Source organism: Stegostoma tigrinum, chromosome 14, assembly GCF_030684315.1.
Source record: "Stegostoma tigrinum isolate sSteTig4 chromosome 14, sSteTig4.hap1, whole genome shotgun sequence".
Classification (NCBI taxonomy): Eukaryota; Metazoa; Chordata; class Chondrichthyes; order Orectolobiformes; family Stegostomatidae; genus Stegostoma; species Stegostoma tigrinum.
In genome coordinates, this window is record NC_081367.1 from 10,226,913 (window position 1) to 10,253,969 (window position 27,057).

General features: G+C 43.9%; 1 protein-coding gene across 2 annotated transcripts in view; it reads left to right on the forward strand.

Annotated features, from left to right (window-relative positions):
- ilkap (integrin-linked kinase-associated serine/threonine phosphatase) overlaps positions 1 to 24,881 on the forward strand; it is a 46,923-nt gene extending 22,042 nt beyond the window's left edge. For both annotated transcript variants that reach the window (XM_048542809.2, XM_048542810.2), the window contains 3 exons: positions 826 to 945; positions 22,637 to 22,718; positions 24,133 to 24,881. In XM_048542809.2, the coding sequence (XP_048398766.1) occupies positions 826 to 945; positions 22,637 to 22,718; positions 24,133 to 24,273 (343 nt within the window). In that variant the 3' untranslated portion in view covers positions 24,274 to 24,881. The remainder of the gene's footprint in view (positions 1 to 825; positions 946 to 22,636; positions 22,719 to 24,132) is intronic.
- Positions 24,882 to 27,057: the final 2,176 nt, after the last annotated feature.

Here is a 27,057-nt window from a genome sequence, read left to right on the forward strand (position 1 = left end):
CTGTCTAAATGTATGACTGCATTCATCCTCCCATAATTATGCAATGTGTATCGTTCCCTGAGATATATAAGCTTCTGCTTGACTGTCAGCTGGGGAAATTAATCACTTCCTGCAGAAAGCAAAGAAGACAATTTTGTAGTCTGCAAACAGGTCATTGATAATGATGGGACAGAATCTGATTCCCTGCTTGAACATTTACAAAGAATGTTTCTGGGGTATTTGTGCCTGACAACCCCTGACTTTCTAGTCCCAGCTTAAAGCCCATGATTTGATGACAGTCTTTCATGTGGGTGTTGCTTCTCACACAGTCACAGACACACCCCTGCTGTCTGGTTGGTATGCATAGCCAAGCGATGGGCTAAGAGATGTTGTAAGCATTCTAACTAACGTTTATGATGCGAATGGTTGTCCTGTGATGCAAGCCGATCTTCCATCTGTTGACTCCTTGGAAAGGCAGCAAACATAATCAAAAATCCATCCCACCCTAGTTATTATCTCTTCCAATCTCTTCCAACCTCTTCCATCAGGCAGAAGACACAGAAGCTTAAACGCCTGCCAGCAGGTTCAAGAACCGATTGTTCCCCACTGTTATTGGACTTCTAAACGGGCCTCTCAAATTTAGCATTGCCCTCACTGTTTGCACACCTTCTCTGCAGCGGTAACATTGTACTCTTCGCTCTGTTCTACACTTATGTATGGTATGATCTGCCAGAACTGCACGCAAAACAAAACTTTTCACTGTACATTTGCACATGTGACAATAATAAATCGTGTCAAATTTGCTTATTTGACCATTGGCGGATTTATTGATTTTTGTCTACCCAGGGATGGTCGAGTGATGGGTGTATTGGAGGTGTCGCGTTCCATTGGAGATGGGCAGTACAAGCACTGTGGTGTGATATCTATACCAGACATTAGGCGCTGTCAGCTAACACTCAATGACAGGTACAGTTCAATGGGTAGTTTGTGCGGTAAGGCGAGTGCTGCTGCTGTTCAGTCTTTTCCTCCTGGGTGCAAATCGCATGCAGCAAAGTCTTTCATTCCAGATTTTTAAACTCCAGGTTGGGTTCAGAATCTGCACCTGTTTGGCAGCAGACAAACTGGGATATGCTTTACCTGTTAATATCCAAGTGATTTTTGCTGAGTACAATTTGATAACCGAACTCTTGTTCCTGTATCAGAGATAAATGGGAACTGCAGATGCTGGACAATCCGAGACAACAAGGTGTGGAACTGGATGAACACAACAAAGCAGCATCTTAGGCGCAGGAAAGGTGACGTTTCGGGCCTAGACCCTTTCTGATGAAGGGTCTAGGCCTGAAACGTCAGCTTTCCTGCTCTTAAGATGCCTCTTGTTCCTATATTTTTACTTCAGTAATTGTTTGACATACCTTCATATGAGCCTCCGCTTGAGAAGGCATTGCAAAAAAGTGCCTCCCTTACTTTATAGTTCAAGGTGTAATCAAGTAGGTCTATTAAACATAGATGGAGAGTTGAACAAAAATGTTTATAATGTTGAATTAAAATACTTGCAGGCTAGCCATCCTCAAGATGGGAAATAACAGTGTTGCCTGCACTGCAGTGAACAGGAACTGTCCCAGAGTCCCCAGATATTAATCTCTCATGATGGTTTACTGTTTGTTATCTCTCTGGCTTATTTACATGTCTTTGTTTTTGTTTGGATCACCAAATTGAACAAGATGCACTAGGAAACACTTTTTGAAATTTGAGTGGGAGAAGAGAAATGCAAATAATGGTATTTAAGAAAATAAACAGACAGAGTACCTTCATGTTTTGTATAGCCTGAACTCTACCCTTGGGTACCCAGCTAGACGCAACATTTCTGCGTATTGGAACCAGCTGGGACATTTTTATGAGAATGAATCTGTGTTGAGAACAAAGACAAAAGCCAATACTGTGATGCGTGATTGCAGCCCATGGTTGTAGTGTTGTAATGGAGGCATTTGGCATGAAAAAGGTAAGGTCCATCGGAGTGACATCCTGCCTTTTCTGATACGGGAGTCAGAAACCTGCAATGGGTCAGAGGTTTGAGATTTGATTCTCTTTGTGCCCAAGATGTTTGGGGCTGAGAGAATATGTAGTGAGCGGGATCCCTATGCCAACCTGAATCTTCCCTAGGACAGCAGTGCATTGAACAGCATATGTTACTTTCTGCACCACCATCCCAAGTTGGGAATCAGCATCTGTGGTGGGAAAACACAGTGAAATAGGGTTAGGTGAGAGAGGAACAGTTAACCTTTCAGATCGAATATGATGGGTTTTATGTGATTTGAAGCTGGGAAGGAGAGCAGAGGAAGATCTGGAATGGGGTACTTAGAAGAGATCGAATGATAAAAATATCATGGGAGAGAAGGCAAAGGTTACAGGAGTGTTTGTAGTAAAGAAATAAAACATTTATTCAGTGAGTGTGAATGGCACAAAAATTAATAGCTTTGAAAATTCTTGTCTCTGCCACCCTAACAAAAATCATTTTCTTTTCCTTTTGTGTGTTCAGGAGCCCAAACTTTAATACTTCATGGATACCAATGCGCTTCTTCTGCTTTGCTTCTGTCTGACCCCATCCATTCTAAATACACCTCTTACCATATACTCACAGCGCCATTTGACCTTTCCTCTTTCACACTGAACGTACTGCTTTGTAAAGGTCTCCCCTTCTCACCCTACATTAATGAGTTTCCGCCTCAGCATAATTTTGAACTCCTCTTCCACCACGTTCTTCACTGTAGTCACTTTGCGTAGGAGTCTTCAAGCCGCCCAGTGGTTCCTGACTTTAGTATTCTGTCTCCACCTCTGCCCCTTTTTTCTGGTCTCACGCCCGTTCTTGATGTTTTAATTTAGAACAACCAGTGTGTAAATGTTTCTGCTGCTCTAACCTGTGTCTCTGAATTTGCTGCATGCTTTTCCCTCAGGTATGGCTCACACGCTATGATCAAACCTACTGTCAAGGCTGGTGCTTTTGTCGGATGGTGTACCAGCCTCTGCCTTGCAGAGGCAGAGTGCCAACTCTCAGACAGTGCTTCCTCCCTCTCCAAGGACCATGAGCCTGCCACTGAATTTCAACTTCCTGTTTCCAAAGTTGTCACTGGCTTCCACCTCCTGGAGATCTTCCCTCCATGGCTAACCACCTCATAGTTGCCCAACCCTAAATAGCCCACTTCCAGCTCCCCAAAATCCACAAACAGGACTATCATTGTAAACTCACTGTTTCAGCCTGTTCCTGCTTTAATGAACCTGTAACTTACCATCTGGGTGCTGCTTCTTTCTCACCTTGCCCAATTTCATCCCACATACACTTGCCACTGTTCTGCTCCCTATCTCATGTCAAGAATGTCCCAGTTTTCTACCCTATCCATCTCCTCTTCACTGTCATCCAAAACACTACAACTCCCCAGCCAGGATGTCTGGAGGATCTTCTTCCTTGACAGAGGCCCCACCAGTCTCCATCCATAACCATCCTGTCTGGCTGGCTGAAAATTTATTCTCAATTTTGTAATTTTTTCCCATTGCTCCTTTCAAACAAAAATCGTGGCTATCGGTATCCACTTGGTTTAATTTACAACTTCCTTTTAGTAGGCATGTGCAAAATTTCTACTCCCATTCCACTTTTTTCAGTACTCAGCAACTTCACTGAAACCCGTTTCTTGTTCTGATATAGAACTGGAAGATGATGTCGTCTTTACTTCTAATTAGCCCCATTCTTCTGCCATCATACTGCCCATCTCGATACCTCCTTTCTCTTCCTCAAATTTGCTACCTTTTGGGAATAGAATGTCTACTAATATAATCGGCCTACCCATTATCACAGCTGCGTTGACTATGAAATAACTCCATAGAGACCGGTATCCCGTCACCAAGTCACTTTCTATTTACACATGCACAGTCCTTGACTTCAGTACTGCCTCATTCAGAGTCAGCTATCAGAGTGTCAATGTATCTGACACTTCCCTTTTTTATATGTTTACCAGGGCTCTCTGATTGGGGCTGTTAATTTGGTCCAGTCAGGGAAGTCGTAGTCTGACGTCCTGTTGGCTGAGCTCAGTATGATCACTACAGACTGCACTTCCTCACACTCTGTTTCTGGAACGGCTCTATTCCATTCTTTCTGTTGCATCTGTTCCGATGATGTGTTGTTCCGTAACAGTGCTTTTGATATGTCTCCCTTTCTCCTCAATCAATGATCACAGCAACACCAGCTACTCCCCCATGCCCGCATGGTTGACAGGGCCCACAGTTGTGTCTAGCCCATTTCCTGCACTTTTTCCTCTCGCCCCCCCCCCTCCCCCTTTTTTTTCCTCTGAGAACCAGGGTAGGAGTGCCCTTACCATCATTTTCCACTCCACCAGCCTCAAGTTTAAAGCACACCACCAAACACACCCTCCCCTCCTCTGTCAGCATTCTAAAGAAACCAGTCTCTTCATGAAACCTTGGCCCACGCCTCAGTCACCCCTTACATTGTGCTTCCTTCCCATGGCACCATCTCATGCAAGTGCAGGAAATGTGATATCTGCCCATTTACCTGTCTGTTCATTGTCCAAGGCTGTAAGTATTCCCAGGTGGGGAAGCAGTGATACACATGTTTATTATTCATTGTTCGCTGCTCACATTGTGGTTTTCCCTGTTGGTGTGGAGATCTATTGTAGACAGGGTAACTGATTCATGAAACATAATTTAGAACATAGAACAGTACAGCACAGAACAGGCCCTTCAGCCCACAATGTTGTGCCGACCATTGATCCTCATGTATGCACCCTCAAATTTCTGTGACCATATGCATGTCCAGCAGTCTCTTAAATGGCCCCAATGACCTTGCTTCCACAACTGCTGCTGGCAACGCATTCCATGCTCTCACAACTCTGTGTAAAGAACCCGCCTCTGACATCCCCTCTATACTTTCCACCAACCAGCTTAAAACTATGACCCCTCGTGCCAGCCATTTCTGCCCTGGGAAATAGTCTCTGGCTATCAACTCTATCTATGCCTCTCATTATCTTGTATACCTCCATTAGGTCCCCTCTCCTCCTCCTTTTCTCCAATGAAAAGAGACCAAGCTCAGTCAACCTCTCTTCATAAGATAAGCCCTCCAGTCCAGGCAGCATCCTGGTAAACCTCCTCTGAACCCTCTCCAAAGCATCCACATCTTTCCTATAATACGGCGACCAGAACTGGACGCAGTATTCCAAGTGCAGTCTAACCAAAGCTTTATAGAGCTGCAACAAGATCTCACGACTCTTAAACTCAATCCCCCTGTTAATGAAAGCCAAAACACCATATGCTTTCTTAACAAACCTGTCCACTTGGGTGGCCATTTTAAGGAATCTATGTATCTGCACACCAAGATCCCTCTACACTGCCAAGAATCCTATCCTTAATCCTGTACTCAGCTTTCAAATTCGACCTTCCAAAATGCATCACCTTGCATTTATCCAGGTTGAACTCCATCTGCCACCTCTCAGCCCATCTCTGCATCCTGTCAATGTCCCGCTGCAGCCTACAACAGCCCTCTATACTGTCAACGACACCTCCGACCTTTGTGTCATCTGCAAACTTGCTGACCCATCCTTCAATCCCCTCATCCAAGTCATTAATAAAAATTACAAACAGTAGAGGCCCAAGGACAGAGCCCTGTGGAACCCCACTCACCACTGACTTCCAGGCGGAATATTTTCCTTCTACTACCACTCGCTGTCTTCTGAGACTTTAGAGACTTTCTTTAAAAAATTGTATTCAAGATTAAGAAATCTTCACGGGTTAAGAGTCTGATGATGATCATGAAACCATTGTTGATTGGGAAAATACCCCATCTCGTTCACTAATGTCTTTTTGGGAAAGAAATCTGCCATCCTTAAGTGGTCTGGCATAAAATGTAATTCCAGACTCTCAGCCATGTGGGCAATTAAGGATGGGCAATTAATTCTGGCCTGCAACATCAGTGAATGAATAATAAAAGCAAAATCTGCAAATGTGACCTAGTTTCAGCTTTCTTGGCATTTTAATTCTGTGCTCCCATTTCTGTTTTTTGTCCTGTCGCAAACATCTGCTGGAATGTGCAAACCTGCACCCCATCTTCTGATTGGACACTTTGGAGGCTTCTAGACTCAATATTGAGCCTAAAATTTTCAGAAATCATGAATTCTGTGCCTCATTTTGATCCTGTACTTTTTCCACATGTCGGTATGAATCTTGTTTTTCAAGATTTTGATTTTGGACAGAGCTGCTAATTGTTCAGTTATTCCCATTCGTTCTGGTTAATATTTGTTTCTTTACTCGAATCATTGCCACTCGTTTTGCCTTTTTTTTATCACAACATCTTTTTGTCGTGTAATCTCTCAGATCCTATGTCGTCCTCCTCTCCCCTCTTTCAGCAGCACCATATTTCTACCTTCATCTCTGAAGAAGTTATATTTGAATGAAAACGTTAGCTCAGTTTCTGTCTCCACAGGATATGTCCGACAGCATGAGTGTTCGTGGTACTTCCTGTTCTGATTTCAGAGTTTTAATAATCCACAGTATTTTATTATCGTTATAGACATACGATTGTTTCCTTCTTTCCCTGTAGGTGATCAATTTAGAGAGTTTCAGCCCCAAAGTGTTAACAAGTTATTGTACTATTTCCAACTTTAGGGTCAGAGTACAAGCAGGGCCAATGCAGTAGGATTAGGAGGAGTACTGAATGCCTGAGCCACTGGCCCGCTGAATCCCACAGAGTGAAATGCTGTCACAGGAACAGCTGGTGAATCATGGAATGATATGATGTGATTCCTGGAACCAAGGCTTGGTAGCAAAGTTATCGTGACTGGAGCCTGAACATCCAAGAGTATTTGATATGCAGTAAGGATAATACAAAGAGAAGAAAGTGGGGTAGCTCTACTAGCAAAGGATTAGATAGCAAAGTGACGAGAGATGATTTTGGTTCAAGGTTAATTTGCGTATAAATAAGAAACTGTGCACCTTCAACAACACTCCACTTGACACCATCCAAGTTAAAACAGCCTGTTCGATTGACCATGCATCCGCTCCATCAATGTAGCAGCGGTGTGTACTGTGTACAAGATGCACAGCGGAAATCCAAAGATTCACAGATGTTCCAAAACCACGGCCACTTCCGTCTAGAAGGACGAGGGTAGCAGTTATGTAGAAACATCACCACCTGCAAGTTCCCCTCCACGCCACTTACCATTCTGATTTGGAAGTATATCACCCACCATTCCTTCACTTCCACCAAGTCAAAATCTTGGAATTTCTTTCCGAACGGCATTGTGGGCCAACTTACAGCACATAGACATCAGTGGCCAAGAAGCCGGCTCACCACAATATTCTCAAGGATAACTGGGGGGCAGGCACTAAATCAACAGATCTGGCGGCATCCATGAAGAGAAACCAGAGTTAACGTTTTGGATCTGGTGACCTTTCCTCTGAACTGAGGAAGCATCACTGGACCCGAAGCGTTAACCTCTCTTTGCAGTTCTTGCCACACCTGCTGAGCTTCTTCAGCAACTTCTGTTTTTGTTTCTGATTTAAAACATCCCAGCATTCTTTCGGTTCTTATGACAGGCATTACGTGCTGGCCCAGCCAGCTATACCTGAATCCAACAAATGAGTGGAAACAAAAAGTCATGGTTGTGAGTAGATTTTGGCTCCTTAATGACAACTATGCTGTAGGTCAGCAACTATAATGTAGGACAGAATACTGCAACCACCATGGCTGAGTCCAATCTTCATAAAGACCAGACCAATTAAATTAGCAAGTGTGAACTGAGGATTAGCTCTTGGTATATTCAGGACAGTTTCTGAGAACTGTTAGGGAACATATCTGTCATGATTGTGTAATAAGACAAGATTAATTAATGATCTCTGCATAAAGGATCTTCTCAGCAAGAGTAGCAATAACATGATAGAATTTCCCATTCAGTTTGAGGGTAAGAGGTATAAATCTGAAACTGATGTCTTGGTTACAAGAATATGAAGTCCACGTTGGCGTTGAGCTCCAGTCCCCCTGCTATGGGAAAGACATTGTTAAACTTGAAAAGATTTGCAAAGATTGAAGGGTTTGCGCTACAGGGAAAGGCTGAATAGGCTGGGGCTTTTTTCCCTGGAGCGTCAGAGGCTGAAGGGTGACCTTTATAAAGGTTTATAAAATCATTAGGGTATGAAAAGCCAAGTTTTTTTCTAGTGTATGGGAGTCCCAAATTAGAGGGCATAGTGTAAGGTGGGAGAGGAAAGATTTAAAAGGGGCAGAGAGTAATGCATGTATGGAATGAGCTGCCAGAGGAGGTGGTGAAGGCACCTCAGCAATACAACATTTAAAAGGCATCTGAATGAGAATATGAATAGGAAGGTTTTAGAGGGATATGGACCAAGTGCTGGCAAATGGGACTAGATCGGTTTAGGATAATCAGTTCTGTGTTGATGAGTTAGACTGAATGATCTATTTCCGCGCTGTACAACTCTGACTGTTAAGTGAACTGGGACAGAAGGTTAAATGTCACGATGGTAGAGAAGCAATGGCAAACATTTAAGCACATATGTAGTAACTTTGTATAAAGATAGATTCTATTGAGAAAGAAAGTGCTGTACATGATTAGCAAGGAAATAAAAGATGGTATCAGATTGAAAAAGTAATACATACAATGTCACAAAGATTTGCAGTGGCCCAGAGGATAGAGAACATTTTAGAAACCAGCAAAGGATTACTTATTTACCACCAAGTAAAGGAGAAATTAGAGTATGAGAGAACACTAGCGAGAAATTTAAAACCAGCTTGTAAAAGTTTCATCGTGTATAAAAAGGAAAAGAAGAGTGAAAGTGAGCTTTGATCCCTGAGTAAAACTCAGGAATGAGGATTGCAAAGGGAGGAAATTGTAGTGACTTTGATTAAATATTCAAATATGTCCTCACAGTGGAAGATTCAAAAATCATCCCAAGACTACATTCTTTCTTTTAAAAAAAAATACAGGTGCAAAAGGGAAGAACTTAAAATAATCGCTATTGCTGGGGTGGGGGGGGAGGGGTAAGAGTACTAAGAAGACTAATGGGGTTATATATTCTGTAGAGACATTGATTCTAATTTCCACAATTTCATACATTCTGGAAAGGTCCCTGAGGTTCCCTGATCAGCAAATGTAACAACACTATTAAAAGAAAGGAGATGTTTAGCAGAAAACTATAGGCTGGTTTTGGGAAAATGCCAGAATCTGTTAGTGAAGTGGTAGTTGCAGAACATTTGGAAAATCATTAATCGGGCAAAATTATCAAGGATTTGTGCAAAAGAAGTCATTCTTGACAAATTTATCATTCGAATTTTTTCAGCACCTAACAAGCAGAGTGAATAAGAGGAGATGATATATTTGGCTTTCTGGAAGGTATTTTACAAGGCTGTACATAGAAGGTTACTGATCCTAGAAAAAAAGGTCATTATTTTGGGATTAGAGGAGAGACTAACAAATAGAAAACAGAATCCTTTTCAGATTGGTGAACTGTAACTAGAGGTGTACCCCAGGAGTCAGTGCTGGCGCCCCTGATATTTGTAACTATATTGATGACTTGGATAAAGAAACTGAATCTATAGCGGCTACATTTGGTGATGACATTAAGATAGGCAGGAAAGTAAGTTGTAAGGAGGATACAAAATAATATAGATTGCTTAAATGAGTGGGTATAAAATTGGCAGAGAGTATAATGTGGGGAAATGAGAGGTTGTCCACTTCAGGAAGAAGAAGAATAAAAGCAGAATATTATTTAAATGGAGAGAGACTGCAGAATTCTGCAACACAAAGGGATCTGGGTGTCCTTGTACATGTATCACAAAGTTAGTATTTAAATAAAGCAAGAAATTTGGGCAAGTGGAATGTCACCATTATTGTAGGAGGACAGTTGAAAAATGGGGATAAAAGTAGCAGTACAGGGCATTATTGAGGCTGCACCTCGTAAACCATGGACAGTTCAAGACAGTGATAGTGGGAACTGCAGATGCTGGAGAATCCAAGATAACAAAGTGTGGAGCTGGATGAACGCAGCAGGCCAAGCAGCATCTCAGGAGCACAAAAGCTGACGTTTCGGGCCTAGACCCTTCATCAGAGAGGGGAATGGGGAGAGGGAACTGGAATAAATAGGGAGAGAGGGGGAGGCAGACCGAAGATGGAGAGAAAACAAAATAGGTAGCGAGGAGAGTATAGGTGGGGAGGTAGGGAGGGGATAGGTCAGCCCAGGGAAGATGGACAGGTCAAGGAGGCGGGATAAGGTGGTAGGTAGGAAACGGAGGTGCGGCTTGAGGTGGGAGGAAGGGATGGGTGAGAGGAAGAACAGGTTAGGGAAGCCGAGACAGGCTGGGCTGGTTTTGGGATGCAGTGGGGGGAGGGGAAGAACTGGGCTGGCTTGGGGACCACTTTGCAGAACAGCTCCACTCGGTCCGCAACAAACAACTGCACCTCCCAGTCGCGAACCATTTCAACTCCCCCTCCCATTCCTCAGACAGCATGTCCATCATGGGCCTCCTGCAGTGCCACAATGATGCCACCCGAAGGTTGCAGGAACAGCAACTCATATTCTGCTTGGGAACCCTGCAGCCCAATAGTATCAATGTGGACTTCTCAAGCTTCAAAATCTCCCCTCCCCCTACTGCATCCCTAAACCAGCCCAGTTTGTCCCCTCCCCCCATGCATCCCAAAACCAGCCCAACCTGTCTCTGCTTCCCTAACCTGTTCTTCCTCTCACCCATCCCTTCCATCCACCTCAAGCCGCACCTCCATTTCCTACCTACCACCTCATCCCGCCTCCTTGACCTGTCCGTCTTCCCTGGACTAACCTATCCCCTCCCTACCTCCCCACCTATACTCTCCTCTCTCCCTATTTATTCCAGTTGCTTCCTCCCCATCCCCCTGTCTGATGAAGGGTCTAGGCCCGAAACGTCAGCTCTTGTGCTCCTAAGATGCTGCTTGGCCTGCTGTGTTCATCCAGCTTCACGCTTTGTTACCACTGTTCAAGACACCTCACTTTAGGAAGGATATACTGTTGTGTAGGTAGGCAGTTCAGAGAAGCCTCACTTGACTGATTCCTAGGATGGAAAGTTGGACTGTAAGGAAATGTTAAACAGATCAGGCTTGTATCCATTGAGGTTTAGAAGGATGAGAGATGATCTTTTCTGTTTCGGTAAGATTCTATGGGAGCTTAGAGTACATGGTGAGAAGGGTGTTTTCTGAAGTAGAGCGTTCTAGAACTAAGAGAATATGTTTTAAAATAAAGGATCTCCAATTGAAGGTGGAATTGAGGAGGACGTTCATCTCCACGAGATTGGTTAGGTTTTGAAATTCTTTTATTCAAAGTTTGTTCTGTTATTAATAGACTGATGGGTTAATTGGGGCAGGTATGAGAGTGGAGTTGGGACCAATAGGCTTATGCATGATCTTATGCTTGTAATGGCATAGCCTATTCCTGTTCTTATGATCTTATAGCCTGACCCGCTGACCATACAGTCCTAAATCATCAATGGATACAGTTCATGCACAAACTTCCCTTTACCAAAAATATTTTCTAGGCTGGAAGTTTATTTTAGTGTGGTTTTGACTCCTTTATTCCATAGAGTTTGGATTATCAGCAGTCGCTTGCCTGAACAGGGGTGGGAACAGCTCATTTAAAAATTGAATAATAATCACCTTGTATCTAATCGACACCATGACCAATAAGATGTTAATGTTTCAACTCCAGACATACCAGTAGCTCAGGTGATCCAAGATAACGTCCACCATTTGATTTATATCTGCATGTAAGAAGTGTGCTGTTTTTGATAGTAAGATCATAAAATATTTAAACTTCACAAAAAAAATTCCTAATAAAGTTGTTATTTAAATTTATTCGTTCATGGATGTAGGCATCGCTGGCTTCCCAGCGTGTATTCCTGGTCCCTAGTTGCTCTTGAGAAGGTAGTAGTGAGCTGCTGCTGCTGCTGCCTTGAACTACAGCAGTCCTCGTGCTATAGGCAGACTCACAATACCTTTTAGGGCAGGAATTCCAGGATTTTGACACTGCAGCAGTGAAGGAATGGTGAGTTGTCTTGCAGGAGAACTTTGAAGGTGACATTCTCATTTGTTTGCTGTCCTTGACCTTCTAGATGGTAGTAGTTATGAGTTTAGGAGGTACTGTCTAAGGATCTTTTGAATTCTGCAGTGCATCTTGTAGATAGTGTACACTGCTGCTACTGAACAAAAGTGTTGGAGGAAGTGAATGCTTGTGGATTTGATGCCAATCAAGCAGGCTTCTTTAACTTGGGCGGTGTTGAGCTTCTTGAGTGTTTTTAGAGCTGCACCCAACAAGGCAAGTGGGGTACAGCCCATCACACTTCTGACTTGTGCTGTATAGATGATGGACAGGCTTTGGGACGGGAGTTACATGCCACAGTATTCCTAGCCCGTTAACTGCTTTTGTAGTCATTTTATTTGAATGGTGCATCCAGTTTGAGTTTCTGGTCAATAGTAACCTCCAAGACGTTGATATTGAGGGACTCAGTGACGGTAGCACCACTGAACATTAATGGGTGATGATTAGGTTGTCTTTTATTGGAAGTGGTCATTGCCTGGCATTTGTGTGGCACAAATGTTACTTATTACTTGCCACTTGTCAGCCCAAACCTGGATATTGTCCAGATTTTGGGTTGCTTCTGTGTCTAACAAGTCTCAAATGGTGCTGAACATCTGTGCAATCATTGGCGAATATCCCCACTTCTGAACTTAGGGAGGGTCAATGATGAAACAGCTGAAGATGGTTGGGCCTAGGATGCTACCCTGAGGAGTCCAGCAGAGATGCCCTGGTGCTAAGAAGAGTGACCTCTGATAATCACAACCATCTTCTTGAGAGTATGGTATGACTCCAACCAGCAGAAAATTTGCTGCTGATGCCCGTTGATTCCAGTTTTGCTAGGGCTCTTTAGTACCACACTCTCAGATGTTGCCTTAATATCAAAGGCTGTGACTCTTACCCCATCTCTGGAATTCAGCTGTTTTGTCCATATTTGAACCAAAGCTGTAATGAGGTCGGGAACTGAGTAGCCCTGGCAGGTTATTGCTGAGCAGATGCTACTTGATAGCCTGTTGATAATATCTTTCATCATGAGAGGACAATGATGGGACGATAATAGGCTGGGTTAAGTTTATCTTGCTTTTGGTGAGCACGATATACCTTGACAATTTTCCACATTGTTGAGTACATGCCAGTATTGTTCACTGCACTGAAACAGCTTGGCTAAGGGAGTGGCAAGTTCTGGAGCACAAGTCTTCAGTACTATTACAGAAACAATGTCAGGGCCCATAGCCTTTTCAGTATCCAATGCCTTGAACTGTATCTTGATATCATGTGGAGTGAACTGGATTGGCTGAAGACTGGTATCTGATGCTGGGGACCACTGGAGGAGGCCAAGATTAATCATCCACTTGGCACTTCTGCCTGAAGATTGCCGTGAATGCTTCAGCCTTGTCTTTTGCACCGATGTGCTGGGCTCTTCCATCACTGAGGAGGGGGATATTTGTGGAGCCGCCTCCTCCAGTCAGTTGTTTAATTGTCCACCACCATGCACGATTGGATATGGCAGAACTGCAGAGCTTAATTCTGATCAGTTGTTTATGGGATTGCTTAGTGTTGTCTCATTTGCTAGTTATGCTATTTCGCATGCAAGTAGTCCTGTTTGGTAGCTTTATCAGGTTGACACTTCATTTTAGGTAGGCCTGTTGCTGCTCCTGGTATGTCCTTCTGCACTCCCTGAACTAGGGTTGACCCCCTGGCTTGATGGTAATGGTTGAGTGGTGGATACCCTGAGCCATGAGCTCACAGATTATGCTGTAATACAATTCTGCTGCTGTTAATGGCCTACAGTGCCTCATGGATGCTCAGTTTTGAGTTGCTAGATCTGTTCAGAGATGTTTCCCACTTAGCATGGTGATAGTGCCACACAACACAATAGAGGGTTTTCTCAATATGAAGGTGGGACTTTGTCTTAACAGGAACTGTGTGGTGGTCTCTCTCGCCGATACTGTCATAGATGCATCTGCAACTGGCGGATTGGTAAGGTTGAGGTCAAGTATGTTTTTAACTCTTGTTGGTTCCCTCAACATCTGCCTTAGCCCAAGTCTAGCGGCTATGTCCTTTAGGTCCAGATCAGCTCAATCAGTAGTACTGCTGCTGAGCCACTGTTGGCAGTGGACTTTTGAAATCTCCCAACCAGAGTACATTTTGCACACTTGCCATCCTCAGTGCTTCGTCCGAGTGTCCTCCGACGTGGAGGAGTACCAATTCATCAGCCAAGAGAGAACAATATGTGGTAATCAACAGGAAGTTTCATGGGGCGTGGAGTCAATGGTGAGGACGTCAGAGGCATCTCCCTCCTGACTGTATGCCGCTGCACCGTAGCCTCTGCTGGGACTGGCCTGTGGGTGTGATGTTGCCTGTAAGATATGATTCCATGAATACGACAATGCCAGGCTATTGCTTGATTTAGTCTCTGAGACAGCTAGCACTAGCCTCCAGATGTTAGCTCTGTCAAACCTGCAAAATCCTCCTTGATGTTTCTGCTGTTGTTACTTTTGATGCGTAGATCAGTGCCGGGTGGTCTGACTGGTTTCACTTGCGAGACCACTTCAGTTGAGAATCAACCGCATTGTCAGTCTGGAGTCACATGTAGGCCGGACCAGGGTGAGGATGGCACATATCCTTCCCTGAAGGAACATTTAATGAGTTTCTGAATTAATAGATTCGTGATAATACTGCTAGGCCATTGCCTCCCCAAGTAAGTGCCTGCATCAAGTGCGAGAACAGAATTCCTGAGTCATAAACCACCCCTCAAAAGGCAATAATTAGTTATTTGGTTGAAGGATCAATTTTGAAGGAAGTAAAACAATCTTGTGGAGTTGGAGACATCAAAAGACCACATAATCAAAAGGGGTTTCATACCACCCTAAATGAAAGCAGAATGCAGCTGGCCCGATTAGTTGTCGTCATTAAAAAAACTTACCATTTAACTGAGTTATAACAGCCTTCCTAATCAGACAGACAGAATCACAGGTTTGCTCAAATGTTGGGTACATATTTCACAGTCAGTTTTTGTGAATTTCACACTTAGGGCAATGCAGGTTCTTTAGTGAATTCACTGTTTGCTCCAACTCAAATCACAGCCAGTAGTTTAGAATACCAAGTCAGAAGAAAAAGAATACGTATGGATGAGTAATGGGCGTTTGCAAAGCCAATCGTCTCCTAATGTCGCATGGACTATTCCAAATTGACAGGGCACTAGCAGCTTTGTGTTGATGGGAGAAGGCCAAGCAGGATCAGTTGCTGAGGTGGGCGTTCTAGGCTAATAATGCCAATGATCTTTTCAGCCTTCTTCTTTGCATTTGCGTGTTAAACTCCACTGTATTCGAAGGAATTGCTTTTGGCACCCTGACAATCTTCTGGTGATAGTACTGAGACTTGTATACACGCAATGTACCTTAGCCAAGCTTTTCAAGTACAACTATGACATTGGCATCTCCCCAGCATGATGGTGGATTGCCCAGACATGTTCAACCGTCAAGCATAAGCTTGGTCTAAGCTGGCCAATTACTGTCCTTGGTTCATTTCTCAATCTGATATCATAAAAAATAACACCCACTCACCAATACCCTTGTCAGTAAAACTCAGTTTGGATTCCCCAAGAATTGTTTTTGTCCAGATATAAGTAAGATAGCGATCCATGAACTGATGCAAGAGCAAAATAGCAAAAGAGTGGGCAAGAGTAGTTGCCCTTAATATTAAGACAGCCTTGGAAAACTAAAATCAAATCTTCCAATGACTGGAATTGAACCTGACATAAAGGAAGATTGTCATTGTTATCAGTGGCTAATCGTAATTCCAGAGGAATAGTTTTGGAGTTCTTCAGTGAATTGTTTTAAGTCTCACTATGCTTGGTTGCTGCGTTATTGACAGTTCTTCTGCTGTCAAGCTGGGAGGCTCATTTGCTGATGATTAGCTTTATTCACAATTCATTTAGTAATGAAACAACCTAAGCCAACTTGCAACAGGACAGGCATAACTTGAAAGCTGAAGTGACGTGACAGGTAATTTTGGTCCACCTACCTGCCAGGCAATGACTATTTCAAATAAGGAAAAGCAGCCAACTGTTCGAGGCTGCCAGCTGGGGATTATACACAATGCAAGGGAGCCAAAACAACAAAAGTAACTAGGAGGGGAGGATTTTTTAAATGTATTAATCACTAAAGAGGTCTTGGATTCAGTTCTTGAAATTTCCTAAATTAACTTGCATGAATATCAGTGGAATAGAATAGAATCCCTACATTCAGCCTAACAAGTCCACACCAACCCTCTGAAGAGCATCCCACCTAGATGTATTCCCCCTAGCCTGTCCCTGTAACCCTGCATTTTCCATGGCTAATGCACCTAACCGAGGCATCCCTGAACACTCAGTAATTTGGCATAGTCAATCCACCTAACTTGCACATCTTTGGACTGTGGGAGGAAACCTGAGCACCAGGTGCAAACCCACGCAGATTTAGGGAGAATATGCAAACTACACACAGACAGTCGCCCGAGGGTGGAATCGAACCCAGGTCCCTGGCACTGTGAGGTAGCAGTGCTAACCACCGTGCCACCCACTGAGCTCCTACATCTGGCTTCAATGTCTTTTAGACTCAAGAAAAGAATTAACAATGAAACTAGATTCCTGGTTTTGAGTACTAATCACTTAATCCTTCCATAGGACAGGGTTTTTAAAAAAATTCTACTTTGCAAGATGTTGGGATCATATTTAACATTCATCCTATTGGTTTTTTTTATACAGCTAAATGGTTTGCTGGAGACTTAGCAATATCATTAAGCTGCTCAGGCTGGTGTGGATTCACGTGTAGGTCAGACCAGGTAAGAGTGGTGTCACAACTCCAGGAACAGTGGGGCTCGATTTCCAGTGAACTACCCCAGAGGGTGTCATAAAAGTCAAAGATTTTAAAATAAGTACCCAACATTTCCCAATTTACTTGATTTTCAGATCCAGGTGTTAGAAGTACTTAGACTCTAGCTACAAGTAAACAGTTGTCATATTATCACTGCAAATTAAAACTCTAATCCTCTTATAAACTGTCCCCACCCTTTTATTACACACTCATGGGAAAGTAGGTTATGGGTGAAGGAAGGCTGAAGGCAGTTCGGTGGTTCCTGATCTTGTGTTGCAGAGATGATCTATATGAACATTATGGTGGTCAGTACATTGCGGTTGGCATAATGCTTACCATCAGTGTCATAAGTTATTTACTTTTCACAACATGCAGCGATCCTCGAAAGAACTGTTTTAAAACAAGGGTTTTCTCACTTCAACCCACAACTTAAAAAGTTTAAAAATTACTGTCTTAGTAGCATCGACAAGGTCTCAGATGGATGCAGCATTTTCCTTCACGCATCAGCCTAGAAGTGGCCTAATTTATTGATTTCGTTTTTACAATATATTAAACAATAGAACTGCAGTTACTGTAAATCAGAAACAAAAACAGAAGTTGCTGGAAAAGCTCAGCAGGTCTGACCCTTCTGAGGAATGTTAACTTTGATTTTTCTTCACTGATGCAGCCAGACCTGCTGAGCTTTTCAGCAATTTCTGTTCTTGTTTCCATTTGAACAACTTGCCCTGAGGGTTGAACTCCCATCCCTGGGCCACAGCTGCTGCAGCACGCTAGCCTGTTAACCTAGATAGAGTCAAATCATGCTAGGCCCAAGTGTGAAGGATGCAATTTAAGTGAGTTACAAGAGGGGCGCTGATTCCCAGAACACTGCACCAAGAGTCTGGAGGGAGCTGAAAGGAAAATAAACCAACCTTTTTAAAGCTAAATTCCTAGTCCCTTTTATAAATTGTGGCTACAGCATCATTGCATATTCATTGGGTATTTGTCATATCAGCAGATACTTCATCTGTATCAGAGGAAAGGGGAAAAGGAGAGTGAGAATGGATGGGAGCCCTCCCTTATCTTGCCTGTCTCAACCAGACATCAGCATGGCCCGTATTTCCTCACCTTGTTATGCTCATCAAGTTGTTGTGGGTTTCCTCGTGACAGCATATGATGTGCAGTGACAGGCTCAACAAATGTCTATTTCTGCTGTTCATTCAATTGGGTTTAGCATTAAAGTGTAAATATGGGACTCATTCACCTGCTTGCGAGGCAGCAACAGATAACCATCTTACGTCCTGCTGTGGCGGGAGCCTGTTGATGTTTCAGTGACTGCTGTTTCAGATTGACTAGATTGCATATGGAGGAAATGGCTGTTCAAATTACACAGGGGCACGGGAGGGAAGGCACAGCAGAAGCTTGATTATGGGATGTGGTCCATTACCAAACTTGAGACAATTCAGGATATAAACCAATCATCAAATTCCTAAACTTAACTGTTGAGTGTATATAATTCTGTTCACACGATTTTAACTTTAAAAATCCGTTTACCAGTCTTAAAGCATCCAGCTTGGCTTCCGACAATGAGGTCTTGTTGAATCTTTTTTAAAATTACTTGGATGAGCTCTTTAAATATCATGAAATTTAAAGCTATGGGCCAAGCGGTGGAGAATGGAACTGGTGTAGACTTAAGAATTTTTTTGACAGTGCAGACTTGATAAGTCAAAGGGCCTCTTCTGCACTGTATGATTCCATTATTATCTCCTCACCTTGACATTTACCATGCTATTGAAGAAGGAATGGTTGCACAAAAGATATGAAATGGTTCATCATTTGAATTGCAAATGCGACAGTGTAAGTGGCAACTGTGCCATGCATCAGGCTAACCTAGTTCTGCCCTTTTGAAAATAGAACAACAGCATTTGAAAACAGTAGCAGGATTGGACAGAGTCAGCGTGAATTTATGAAAGGAAAGTTATGCTGGACCGACCTATAAGAGTTTTTTGAGGCTAAAACTATAAAGTTAATAAGTGGGAACCAGGGGATGTGATTTAATTTTATTTTCAGACAATAAGGCTCTATTTACGAGATTAGCATGTAAAATTAAGTGTATATTGAAAGCCTACCATTGGAGTACATCCAGCCCTATGGTCCTCTGGGACTTTGGTGAATTTACTTTAACCGACATGGATGGAGATTGGCTGACAGACAGAAAACAAAGTAGGAATAACTAGGTCATTTTCTAAGTGACAGTCAGTGAACAGTGAAGTATTGAAGGGATCAGTACTTGGACCTCAGCTATTCACAATACATATTAATGATTTAGATGACAAAACTTAATATAATGTCTCCAAGATTGCAGACAGCACAAGGCTGGGTTAGAACGTGAACGACGGAGTTGCAGAGATTCACTGTGATTTGGACAAGTTGAGTGAATGTTCATAAATGTGAGGCCATCCACAGAAACAGGAAGGTGGCTTATTATCTGGTGATATATTGGGAAAACGGAATGTGTAACGACACCTCGTTGTCCTTTTCAACCAGCTGCTGAAAGTCAGCATGCAGGTGCGTTGGGCAATGATGATGGCATATGGTATGTTGGCCTTCGTAGCTGGATGATTTACTGCAATTGTACAGACCCTGGTGAGACCACACCTGCAGTATTGTGTGCAGTTTTCATCTGCTTATCTGAGGAGAACGTTCTGGCTATGGGGGGAGTGCAGCAAACGTTTACCAGACTGATTCCTGCGACAACAGGACTGATGTATCATGAGACCCCAGATCACTTAACATTGACTTGAGTTTAGAAGGTTGTGGGTGGGGTGGTTCTCATAGAAACCAAAAAACTCTCACAAGTCTATAACTTATAATCATTGGAAGGATGCCCCCGATGAGAAGTCCAGAAGCAGGAGTCACAGTGCAAGAATGCAAGGGTAGGCTTTTTAAAACTGAATTAAAGAGAAATTTCTTCACTAGAGAGTAGTGAGACTGTGGAATTCCCTGCCACGGAAAGCGATTGGGGCCGAAACATTAAATGTCTTCAAAAAAGAGCTAGATATTGGCACAGTGATACAACTAAAAGGATCAGACTGTGTGGAGCGAAAGCAGGAGTAGGATATGGTGTAGGATAATCAGCCATGATCCTGCTGAATGGTGGAGCAGAGCAGAATAGCATACTGCTGTTCCTATTTCCTTTATTTCTTCTAATTTCACCTCCAACATGAGGCAGATTCTTCAGATTGGAGATACTCTAGAGAGGTGACAGGATAATAACTATTTCTAACCACATCCTGAGAGTCACGAGACAAGAGAGAGAGAAGGCAATAATGGAGTAGGTTAGAACTCGTCTCCAAACCTCAGTAATGGATATACAAACAAGGAATAAGAGTGGGCCACTTGGCTGATCAGATTTTAACTTCAACTCTATGTTCCTACATATTCCTATAAATCTTTAATCCCAGTGGTAATCAAGAATCTATCTACCTCTGCATTAAATATATTTAAAAAGCTGCATCCACTCCATAGCCACCTTAAAATCTTCATTGTCAGAACTTGTCAATTCATCCAAAATTCTTCCTGAAATGTTGGCCACAGTGTCTTATTCTTTTGCATGTCTCGTGACTGAAATAATTCAGGTCATGCATTTAATAATAGCTGTGAAATAATTGTCATTTCCATTTGTCTCCTCTAAATGTTTAGTATACTTCAGAGGAGAGTCACTAAAGGGCAGCTAACAGTTGTGGATTGAGAGATAATGGGAACTGCAGATGCTGGAGAATTCCAAGATAATAAAATGTGAGGCTAGATGAACACAGCAGGCCAAGCAGCATCTCAGGAGCACAAAAGCTGACGTTTCGGGCCTGGGCCCTTCATCAGAGAGGGGGATGGGGAGAGGGAACTGGAATAAATAGGGAGAGAGGGGGAGGCAGACCGAAGATGGAGAGTAAAGAAGATAGGTGGAGAGAGTATAGGTGGGGAGGTAGGGAGGGGATAGGTCAGTCCAGGGAAGACGGACAGGTCAAGGAGGTGGGATGAGGTTAGTAGGTAGATGGGGGTGCGGCTTGTGGTGGGAGGAAGGGATGGGTGAGAGGAAGAACCGGTTAGGGAGGCAGAGACAGGTTGGACTGGTTTTGGGATGCAGTGGGTGGGGGGGAAGAGCTGGGCTGGTTGTGTGGTGCATTGGGGGGAGGGGGCGAACTGGGCTGGTTTAGGGATGCAGTAGGGGAAGGGGAGATTTTGAAACTGGTGAAGTCCACACTGATACCATTAGGCTGCAGGGTTCCCAGGCGGAATATGAGTTGCTGTTCCTGCAACCTTTGGGTGGCATCATTGTGGCAGTGCAGGAGGCCCATGATGGACATGTCATCTAGAGAATGGGAGGGGGAGTTGAAATGGTTTGCGACTGGGAGGTGCAGTTGTTTGTTGCGAACTAAGCGGAGGTGTTCTGCAAAGCGGACTCCAAGCCTCCGCTTGGTTTCCCCAATGTAGAGGAAGCCGCACCGGGTACAGTGGATGCAGTGTACCACATTGGCAGATGTGCAGGTGAACCTCTGCTTAATGTGGAATGTCATCTTGGGGCCTGGGATAGGGGTGAGGGAGGAGGTGTGGGGGCAAGTGTAGCATTTCCTGCGGTTGCAGGGGAAGGTGCCGGGTGTGGTGGGGTTGGAGGGCAGTGTGGAGCGAACAAGGGAGTCACGGAGAGAGTGGTCGCTCCGGAAAGCAGACAGGGGTGGGGATGGAAAAATGTCTTGGGTGGTGGGGTCGGATTGTAGATGGCGGAAGTGTCGGAGGATGATGCGTTGTATCCGGAGGTTGGTAGGGTGGTGTGTGAGAACGAGGGGGATCCTCTTAGGGCGGTTGTGGCGGGGGCGGGGTGTGAGGGATGTGTTGCGGGAAATACGGGAGACGCGGTCAAGGGCGTTCTCGATCACTGTGGGGGGAAAGTTGCGGTCCTTAAAGAACTTGAACATCTGGGATGTGCGGGAGTGGAATGTCTTATCGTGGGAGCAGATGCGGCGGAGGCGGAGGAATTGGGAATAGGGGATGGAATTTTTGTCCACCCTCCTGCAAAAATGTGGATTGAGCCCTGGGGCTCGTTGCCAGTTTCTAGTTCAAACCTGGCTGCGGAATTTGCCTCTTGTGGGAAGTGGAGATAAAAGACAGAATTGGACCCCCATACCCAGTCCTGTGACATGGGTTGCATTAAGCTCAGCCTACCCATTTCTCCTACTCTCAGCTCTCATTATCACATATTCAATTTCCCTCTCTTTCTCTTTCTCCACCCCCCCAACCCTCCATCGCCGTCTGGGCTCCATCTCCAACTATCCACTCACTCCAACCTTTTTTTTCAGCATAAGTACCATTTTTTCCGAGCTGCTCACAGTTCTGATGAAGTCAGTGGGGTCCAGACATTAATTCTGCTTTCTTCCCACAGATGATGACAGACCTGCTGAATTTCACCAGCAGTTTGTGTTTTTTTAAGCAAATTTGGGCTTTGCTGACATTTGGCACAGTTTCTAGCACCTACTAAATGCTCAGACATGAATAGTAGCCTCATGAGTGAGGTACTGGAGAGGGTGTCACCGCCCATGGAAACTAATCTGCAGGGAAATGTGCTGTGCTGCTTTTAGTCCAAATACAAATCAGCGCTGCTTCTGACGCAGTGCTTTCCTGTGACAATTGTGTGATTTATTTTTCTATTTCATTTACAGGTTTATTCTTCTCGCTTGTGATGGATTATTCAAAGCATTCACCCCGGAGGAAGCTGTTCTCTTTGTTTCAGCAATACTTGAGGTACAGTTTGCTGGTCTATCAGTGGTGCTTTTTCCTTAGGTGAATTTTGTAAAGCTTACCTCCATTCAACATATATCTCACTAGACTCCTTACTGAACAGCTTCAGCTGTGTTCTGAGAACAAGGTTTTCCCAGTCCACTGACAACATTCCTTTCTGGGCCACTGCCAGATCGCTTCCTGACTGAGCAGCGAGTGCTCCCCAAACCCACCGCTCGGGTCTTCCCACTCACATTGCATTTTACTTCTACTTCATCCAGCAGCAACGTTCCTCCTTGGCAAGAGCCTGATGGCTCCCATAAACAAGACTGAAATAAAAAATATCAAAGAGCATGCAATGAAGCTTGACACACTTGCTGAACATAGCCTGCCAATTGACATTGCTCTGAGGGAGAGCTGATCCATGGTGTGTGAAGTTAGGGAAAACTGGTGAGAGTAAATGGGTGGTCTTTATTCCATTTGTCAGTGGGAAAGGTGGTACACCATGGTGGTACTGTTCAATATTATTCCCATTTTATAACTTGGTTGAAGATTAATTTTACTGGAACCGTGTTTGCAAAGTATCAACTGTCACTATAAAAGGCAGGTGTAGACAGGGTTGGCCGAGACGTTGTGATCAGAATGGAGTTATACATTTTCTATTACGAACATACCAAAATGACATGCAACAAGTGAGCAGCTGCACCATCAAGCCAGCCCCATGCTCCTCATGCCACCAAGATCATGACCAATGTTTCCTGTAAACTGTGCGAGTGCAATAATCCGAATGTTCCTGAGCAGAAGTCAATCACGTTAAAACAATGCAAAAAATTACACAAATCTCCTGTCATTAATCGAGCATAAATATAATACTTCTTAAAAAATCAGAGGGTGCATTTCTGGTGACTTCCCTCATCTGCCATCCGTTGGCATGTTATTTCCTAGGAGAGATGAGAAAAGGCAGGGACAAAAAGATGGATAATCTACTGGCTGACTCTTTGTTTCAGGCACATGGGTTCCAAGGGCACCTATCTCTCTACATTAGTTTGTAAAGCTATTCATACTCCTCATGTCCAAAACCCATTGTAAATTTATCCAGCATCCTCATATGCACAGCAGGAGTCCCTGGACAGGTGGGAATCTCTAGAAAGGCCACACTTTTGAAGAGGGTAATAAGTGCCACCCATTTCACAGCCACGGTGTTCTGGTGAGGCATCCGAAGGAGGAGGATCCCCCTGGGGTTTTCATCCGGAATTGCATGGTTCATTTTGTCCAGCAGTAACAGTTAGCGCGTGTGTACCCTACTCCTCCAAATCCACAGAAAGTTCCAAACTGGCCACCAAGGAGTTTTCTAGTCTGGGGTTTGTCTGTATCAGCTGCTTACCCGAGTTGTAAACCTCAGTAACCTTAGTCAGGTGGTCTTTGTGTCAACCCACAGGACAAGACTCTGACTGCAAGGCCAGGGAAGTCGGCGCAGGACGTGCAGTTTGAAACAGCGTGTAATAGACTGGCCAGTGAGGCAGTCCGCCGGGGCTCTGCGGATAATGTCACCATCATTTTGGTAGCGATCAGGCACTGACATGAGGACCTTGCCTCCATGAGAATATCTCGCAGGTGAATACAGGTGTCCAGGAGGATTTGCCAACCTCAAAGAAAAGATGAGACAACCTCAGGACACTTCAGAAATTTGAAAGTAAAATGCATATCTTTATTTACTTACTCCTCTCATCTGATCTTGTCGAATTGCCACTCTACCACTGACCAACACTCCTAAATTTAAACTTCTATGCGCCTGACCACAGCAGAGATCCTTGTTTTGTAATTGTGTCTCCAATAACCCAGTGGTAGAACTGCTGCCTCCTCTGTTTAGTGAACTGAATCAACTCATTTTTTTAAGAAAAAAAATTTGTTTTCACCAATCAATCATATGGCAACACAACTGACCTGGTAACATTTCTCTATATCCATTGGTGTTGGAATGCTTGATATTTGCATGGATAAAAGGGACATGGAGAAAGCTGGACTTCCTGTACACAGACTGTCTCAGATAAGAGCTACCACAGGCAAGTGGTGGCTTTGAGAAATAACATGCAGAAGCAGATGCCAGGGAAGAGTTTTAAGGTTGTCCATGAACATCCCAAACTGTAATGTGTTGGAAGCCTTTAATGAGTTCAAGGTTTCATCTTATTTACTCCTGTTGTTGCCTTGTTTGTTCATGCTGGTGTTGAGGTCTGTGTGTTGGTTGAATCCTAGTTAAAGTTGTTTCTTTTCCAAATGTTTTGCTGTAACATCTCATTTGAATACAAGCATTGACATATAATTTTGTCTTGAACACCTTGTAGTGGTGGCTCCTGTTGACTGCCTCGTCTTGCAGAAACAGACATGAGGATAGTTGCTCAGGCCCTAATTACATTATAGTACATGGTGAAGTAAAATTGGGCAGTAGTGAGACGATGAGGGAGTGCACTATCTCGTGTGTTTTCATAATCCACCTTTTTTATTTCGCAAAAGCTAATTTTTTAACAAAACAAAGTTCTTTCTTTCTGCTCATGAAAGCCTACTGCTTCGTCTTGTACAGGATGGGATTTTGACTTTTAACATTAGCAGCCGTGACTACAGAGTGACTGAACTCCACTTTATTTCCAGCTGTATAGAATCACAGAGTAATGCAGCACAGAAGGAGGCCATTCCAGCCCACTGAGCTGGCAATGACTCACGATCAATCCAGTCAGTTCTCTTTCCCCGGCTTCCCTGCAGATTTTCTCACGTGTTTTCCATTTCCATTGTGAAGGCTAGAGTCTTATCTGTGTCCACCAATCCCTGTCTGCCAGGCAGTGTGTTCTAAATTCTAACCAGTTTACTGCATGAGGAAACGTTCCCCGTTACCTCTTGTTCCTTTGCCTTAAATCTCTGTCAGCTGGCTTTCGAATCTTCAGGCGTTGGAACCAATTTATTTTTCATTATTCCAACGAAACATTTCTTGCAAATCTTGTCTTGGTCTTCACTGCTGTAAGGTGAGAAACCTCAACTTGCCTGATCTACATGCACAACTTTTAAACGCTTATCCTTTGAACCATTTTCAGAAACCCTTTTTGTGATCCTTCTTCATTGTTTCTAATTCTTTCCAGTCCTGAACCTGACCAGTTTTTGTGCCCCTCTTATTTTACATAACTGTGTTTCAGTTGCATTTGTACAGTGCCCCTAGTTCAGTAACAGCACACCAAGCCTTTGGTTGATGGCTTTTTGGTGAATTTGGCAATTGGAGCATGTGTCAAGTTCAGGAGTGAAAAAAAATTCCACATCATGGAATCACAGAGTTATTGTGCTACAGAAAGAGACCATTCAGCCCATCTTGTTTGCACTGGCTCTCTAAATATGTTAAAATTAGTGTAAATCTACTGCCTTTTCCTTGTAACTTTACATAGAAATGAATTTTAAGTTACTTGATATGCAAGTTCACTGCTGCCAGAGGATAATTTTAAAACAGATATATTAAGCAGAGGTTCACCTGCACATCTGCCAATGTGGTATACTGTATCCATTGTCCCTGGTGTGGCTACCTCTACATTGGGGAAACCAAGCGGAGGCTTCAGGACCGCTTTGCAGAACACCTCTGCTCGGTTCGCAATAAACAACTGCACTTCCCGGTCGCGAACCATTTCAAGTCCCCCTCCCATTCTTTAGATGACATGTCCATCATGGGCCTCCTGCAGTGCCACAATGATGCCACCCGAAGGTTGCAGGAACAGCAACTCATATTCCGCTTGGGAACCCTGCAGCCCAATGGTATCAATGTGGACTTCAGCTTCAAAATCTCCCCTTGCCCCACCGCATCCCAAAACCAGCCCAGTTCGTCCCCTCCCACCACTGCATCACACAAGCAGCCCAGCTCTTCCCCCTCCCCCACTGCATCCCAAAACCAGCCCAGCCTGTCTCTCCTCCCTAACCTGTTCTTCCTCTCACCCATCCCTTCCTCCCACCCCAAGTCGCACCTCCATTTCCTACCTACTGACCTCATCCCACCTCCTAGACCTGTCCGACTTCCCTGGACTGACCTATCCCCTCCCTACCTTCCCACCTATACTCCCCTCTCTACCTATCTTCTTTTCTCCATCTTCGGTCCACCTCCCCCTCAACCCTCACCCCATCCCCCTCTCTGATGAAGGGTCTAGGCCCGAAACGTCAGCTCTTGTGCTCCTGAGATGCTGCTTGGCCTGCTGTGTTCATCCAGCTTCACACTTTATTATCCTCTTGCCTCTGATATACATACTTGGTAGTTTCAGACAGGGCCTCAGAACAAGTACCCATGAATGATCCTTACAGGCAAGCTGAGAGGGCAGCCTTTATGCCATGAATAATCAAT